Source organism: Nicotiana sylvestris, chromosome 5 (assembly GCF_000393655.2).
Source record: "Nicotiana sylvestris chromosome 5, ASM39365v2, whole genome shotgun sequence".
Lineage (NCBI taxonomy): Eukaryota > Viridiplantae > Streptophyta > Magnoliopsida > Solanales > Solanaceae > Nicotiana > Nicotiana sylvestris.
This window is the reverse complement of record NC_091061.1, coordinates 3,512,041-3,518,583: the sequence shown is the minus strand read 5'-3', so window position 1 is coordinate 3,518,583 and position 6,543 is coordinate 3,512,041. Positions and strand designations below refer to the sequence as shown.

Genomic DNA, 6,543 nt, shown 5'->3' with positions numbered 1-6,543 from the left:
TTTTGTATAATTGAATATGTTTGCGAAAGTGACTTCGGTCGTCAGTTCAAGTTCAACTCCTCGCTTTATGTTAGCGAACCTACAGGTTGAGTCGGGGCATTGCCATCTTTTTTTTTTTCTGTGTGGGACAATATCAGGTATAAATATTAAACCGTAAACAGGCAAAAAAAAACACAATTAAATGATTGTAGATTGCAAATGATAAGCAAGAGATAAATAAAAGAAGGCAAGAATATTTAATAATTTATAAATATAATGGTGTCGAAGAGAAGCCTTGGATCAACGTGATAAAGTTATTTTCGTATAACATATATGTCACGAGTTCGAACCGTAAAAATAACCATTAAAGCTTGCATCACACTTCTAGAAATACGGCCCTTCCCCGAACCCTACGTGAACGTATGATGCCTTATACATCGAGCTACCTTTCAAAACTTCAAGGCGATTGCCTACTATTATGAAGTGGTTGTGTCCTTGCTAGTGGACGTGTGCATGTAACATACAATACCAAACATGTTAATATACTAATAGGGGCAAATCGTGGTACAATTCACCTATTTATTGTTTTTATTTTTGTTTAATTACTAACTATATGGATGTTAATTGTTATTTTAGAATTAGTTTAATACTTATTGCTTGTCATAAAAGTTCAATACAATCCAATTTAATTTTCCAATTTCATACATTGAACTCAAGGGAAATGATCTTACTCTAATTTCTTTGGTAATCAAGTCATGAATTTACTCTCAAAACTGGAAAAATGAAAAACATGAAAAAACATGAGAAATATTACAAAAAAAGAGAGAGTAAAAGTTTATTAGAATTTTTACCATCTCTCCACTGTAATAGGGACTATTACCCCGATCCAGACGGTAAAACCAACCCCTTTTACAGATCTAAAACGAAGCTTTCTAAACAAATCTCAGCCGTCCATTTCCATTCTTAAACCTATTTATATCACTCCCCTCTTCCATATACCTCTGCGCTACACTCTCTTCTTTCGAAAAACCCCATTGAAGAGAGGCCTCCATTTCCACTTTCTCTCTCTACCGTTCACTCTCTCTCTAGCCATGGCTTTGCTCGTCGAGAAAACCACCTCTGGCCGTGAGTACAAGGTCAAGGACATGTCTCAGGCTGACTTCGGCCGGCTCGAAATCGAGCTTGCCGAAGTCGAAATGCCTGGTCTTATGGCTTGTCGGACCGAATTCGGTCCGTCACAGCCATTTAAAGGCGCTAAAATCACTGGATCTCTACATATGACCATTCAAACCGCTGTCCTTATCGAAACCCTAACCGCTTTAGGCGCCGAAGTTAGATGGTGCTCTTGCAACATTTTCTCTACCCAGGACCACGCTGCCGCCGCCATAGCGCGTGATAGCGCTGCCGTGTTCGCGTGGAAGGGTGAGACGTTGCAAGAGTACTGGTGGTGTACTGAACGCGCCCTTGACTGGGGCCCCGGTGGTGGACCCGACTTGATTGTTGATGATGGTGGTGATGCTACACTTTTGATTCATGAAGGTGTAAAAGCTGAAGAGGAATATGCTAAATCTGGTAAATTACCAGATCCAAGTTCTACTGATAATGCTGAGTTTCAGCTTGTGCTTACTATTATTAGGGACGGGTTGAAAACTGATCCTTTAAAATACACTAAGATGAAGGAGAGACTTGTTGGTGTTTCTGAGGAAACTACTACTGGTGTTAAGAGACTTTACCAAATGCAGGCTAATGGAACTTTGCTTTTCCCTGCTATTAATGTTAATGACTCTGTTACCAAGAGCAAGGTATATATGTGTTTTCATACTTATTTATTTTGTTTTTGTGTTTCAGATCTGTGTTTATATGCTTGTTGTGATTTAGATCTGATGTAAGTGGTTGTTAATTGCTTGGATCTAACACAGAGGAAGTATAATTTAGCTTAATGTTGGTTGATCTGTTTTGTTAAGTATAGAGTAAATGATTCGTTGAATCTTCTAAATGCATCTTGATTGTTTTGGTAAGTGGTGGAAATGAAAGTTCTTTCTTTAGTATGAAAGTTCTGATTTTGCCTCATTTCTCATGTGTTTATTTGCAGTTATAGTATTATGTTGTTGTTTTTGTTTTTATGTTTACTGATTAGAAAATTGTAACATAATGTAAGTATAGAGGGTGGATGATATCTTAAGTGCTAATTGATTTTGATACCGGTCTTTCTCATATGGGATGTGTTCTTAAAGGGAAAGAATGATTAACCTTCTAGATTAATGCATACTGTATAAGTGTACCCGTCTTTCTCATATGGGTTGGTTCCACATACTACTATGCTGAAGAATTGCAACATGATTAGTTTAGATGTTTACTTATTGGTTCCATATTTGGCTAATGGAAGTTCAATCCATTTGCAAAAGCTGCTGTCTTTTGAGTTGGTAGCAATATTGGTTTGAGGAATCAAGTAATGATCCTTTCCTTAATTGTTGGAGATGTCTAATGTAGTTGATCTAGCTATAAAAAGATACTTATTATGTAGCTCATAGATCGATAGTTGTATTGATCATTTTTGGTGTTCCAGAATCTAGCTATAAAAAAAAGATAGTTATTATGTAGCTCATAGACTAATAGTTGTATTGATCTTGTTTGGTGTTCCAGTTTGATAACTTGTACGGATGCCGCCACTCACTGCCTGATGGTCTCATGAGGGCTACTGATGTTATGATTGCCGGAAAGGTAGCGCTTGTTGCCGGTTACGGAGATGTCGGTAAGGGTTGTGCTGCTGCCTTGAAGCAAGCTGGTGCACGTGTCATCGTGACTGAGATTGATCCAATCTGTGCTCTCCAAGCTACCATGGAAGGTCTTCAGGTCCTTACCCTTGAGGATGTCGTTTCAGATGTTGATATCTTCGTTACCACAACCGGTAACAAGGACATCATCATGGTTGACCACATGAGGAAAATGAAGAACAACGCCATTGTCTGCAACATTGGTCATTTCGACAATGAAATCGACATGCTCGGTCTTGAGACCTTCCCTGGAGTGAAGAGGATCACAATCAAGCCCCAGACTGACAGATGGGTCTTTCCCGACACCAACAGCGGTATCATTGTCTTAGCCGAGGGTCGTCTCATGAACTTGGGATGCGCCACTGGACACCCCAGCTTCGTGATGTCCTGCTCTTTCACTAACCAAGTCATTGCTCAGCTCGAGTTGTGGAAGGAGAAGAGCACCGGCAAGTATGAGAAGAAGGTGTACGTCTTGCCAAAGCACCTTGATGAGAAGGTTGCTGCCCTTCATCTCGGAAAGCTCGGAGCAAGGCTCACTAAGCTTTCCAAGGATCAAGCTGACTACATTAGTGTACCAGTTGAAGGTCCTTACAAGCCTCCTCACTACAGGTACTAAGCGAAGACAAAGAAGAGACTGCAAAAACAGCACATTCTTACGCCATTGATTGTTATGCTTTTCATGCTTTGGATTTTGTTAGGACAATAGTATCTTGTTCCTTTAAACTATCGTTGGGGATATTTTGGAGTGTTTGGAATGTTGTTTCTGGAAAAGAATTGGTCTCATATCAGATGGAAGACCAAGATGTGTTGAATAAGTTTTGAGGAATGGAGGTGGTGTGCTATTGATATTGTAGCAGTTAGATGTCTTTTGCTTTTGGGTTGTCCTTATTCTGAGGAATCACAAAGTTACATGTTTGCCTTTATCATTAACTGTTTGCTTTAATCGGTTTTAATCCACTCGATGTTTGGTGATGCTGCCCGAGTATAAATTTCGTTCTGTCAAAGCAGTAACCATCTTAAAGTAGTTGTGCATGCATTGGATGAGATAGTTCTCTTGGAGTTTAAGTTTCAAAGTAATGTTCTCATTTGGTAAATGAGACAAGAATAACAATCTCGAGATAAAATTTGGGATTTATTTTATCCCATGTTTGGTTTGGGATATTAAATAATGCCAAGCCAACTTTTACATAAAATAGTAGCATATAAAAGGTGGGATAACTAATCATGGGACATGTTAATATTCTGGGATATCCCACTATTGTACCAAACTATCCTAAGTGAACTAAATTACTAACAAGAGAATTCTACATCTTTCCTCACTTAGAGGTCGTTTGGTAGGGTGCATAAGAATAATGTTGAATAGAGTGTATTAGTAATGCTGGTATTAGTTATGCTTGCATTAGTTATGCTGGTATTAGTTATACTGACATATTTCTTATTCATTGTTTGGTTTGATGTATTAAAGTATTGCACAATTTCTAAAAGAATTGTTTGTTTACAAAAATACCATCAAAACTAGTCCACACTCTTAACTTTTTAAAAGAAACATATGTTGAGAAATGTTTTTATATGAAAAAGTTTCAAAAAAATTATTTTATTTGTCTACCTATATTGTAAAATAATATTAAATATTTATTTATAAAAAAGGAAATATGCTAAGTATTTATTTATTTACTAGGGATATAATTTTATTTCTCACTATTTGGATTATTTTGAATTTGCATTAATATACTAACTAGCATATTTTAATCAAGCATAAATTTTGAAGGACAATTTTGTCTTTAACTAAGCTAATGCATGCTTTAAAACCCATTGCATTGCTAATACTATTGTTTTCTATGCATTAATTATGCATAGGATAATACCAAATATGATGTATAACTAATGCCTGCATAACTAATGCATATGTTCAAAATGTTTACCAAATAATGTATTATTAATACACAAAGCCAATGCATGCATTAGCTTATCTAATGCATCCTACCAAACGATCCCTTAGAGTCAATTTGGAAAGCCACTCTGTAATTGAAATTGGTGTAATTACTAGGGTAGTAATTACACAGCCTAGTAATTACCCAGTTGTGTAATTACGATGACCTGTTTGTTTGTCACAATGTAATTACAAGTTTACTGTTTGGTTACACAAATGTAATTACACAGCTAGATTAAATTTTAAATTAAGTAATTATCAAAACTTAAAAGTTAATATAATAAATATCTGCTTATAAATTTTTATAGGTATAAATGATATTATATTTGGTATTTAAGATGTATATTTTTCGTGAATATACATTAATACGTAATCATATATTTATAACTAATATTGTAAAAATAATTTTTATATATATATATATATAGTTTAAATTAATAATATTTAGTTTAGATACTTACAAAAACTAAAAATATATGTTTTTTTTGTAAGAATATCATGGAATTCATATTTGATAAAATAAATTAATATTTATAATTATAATGCCATAACATTATTCAAATATTTGACAAAACTGATCTATCAATTCTAATTAAAGAATAAACAACATGCAACGTGAGCAAATACTACTAAAACAAGTAAATTGGAACCATAAATATAACACAATTTCAAAATCCAAAAAAAAATATTTAGCATATGTCAAATTCCAACATAATAATAGTAAGTCCCACTATAACTTTAGATTATGAACCATAAGTTTATAACCACATTCAACAATGAAATTCCACTTTAATTGTATCACTCATTATATGACAAGTTTGTTAATGACTCATTATTTATAATATTAGGAGGTGTAGTTTCAAAAAATAGAATAATAAAATAAATAATAAATAAAATATAAGCAATTACATGAAATAACAAAAAGTAAAGGAAGAGAAATAAAAGATAAATAATGTACAAAGAAAAATATATTTTAAAATTTTAAAAGAAATTTAAAAGTAAAAATAAAATTAAAATAATAGAAATAAAAAGTTATAAAGAAAATAAATTAAGACAAAAATTAAAAGGAAAGAAAATAAAAAGCAACCTTGTAATTACACAGTGTAATTACCACCAATTCTCACCCCCCTTGAGAATTGGAGAGTGTAATTACACCCCTCCAATTATACCCAATTCCATACTGACCAAGTAATTACTTGGCCAAACAAATATGTCAAACTGTGTAATTACACCCAATTACATCCAAATCCAATTCCTATATGACTTTCCAAACAGGCTCTTAAGTAACCGGTGCTGGAACTCACTGGCTCGACTAATCCAAAATTTCATACCTGACTTCCTGTCTTGGTCTACTATATGCTGTCTTTTGTTGCCAACTATTGTCCTTTTGTGAGATAATAAGTCTAGCTAAGGAGCTGGTTCATTAACATTTAACTGCATTCTTTGTTTTTGTTTTTGTTTTTGTTTTTGAAGTATTCATAATTTACATGTACGCTACATTTAACTAATGGCAAATGGATAAATATACCCCTTTACTTTTAAATATTGTTTACCTCTACTCCTTGTTATACTATCTATACCCCTATCGTCATACTATTGGGTTATCTATATTCTTACTGTCATACTTTGAAACAAAAATACCCCTATTTTGGATGGAGTGCCACGTGACAACACTAGATTAAAACGACCCATTTCTTTTTTTTACCCGACCTGTTTTTTTTTTAAAAAAACCCACAACCCGACCCTTATTTTCATTTTTTTCCATTTTTTTTTTAAATCTCAGTTTTTGAAAAACAAAAATATTTTGTTTCTGTTTTTACAAATTCGTTTTTCCAGTTTTACAAAACAAAATTCTTTTAA

At 33.8% G+C, this 6,543-nt stretch overlaps 1 protein-coding gene across 1 annotated transcript; it reads left to right on the top strand.

Moving 5' to 3' along the window:
- The first annotated feature begins 968 nt into the window (after nucleotides 1-968).
- Nucleotides 969-3,676, top strand: LOC104235111 (adenosylhomocysteinase-like). Its single transcript, XM_009788789.2, has 2 exons — nucleotides 969-1,781; nucleotides 2,623-3,676. The coding sequence occupies exons 1-2, from the start codon at nucleotides 1,071-1,073 to the stop codon at nucleotides 3,367-3,369; spliced, it is 1,458 nt and encodes a 485-aa protein (XP_009787091.1). The 5' UTR covers nucleotides 969-1,070; the 3' UTR covers nucleotides 3,370-3,676.
- The last annotated feature ends 2,867 nt before the right edge of the window (nucleotides 3,677-6,543 follow it).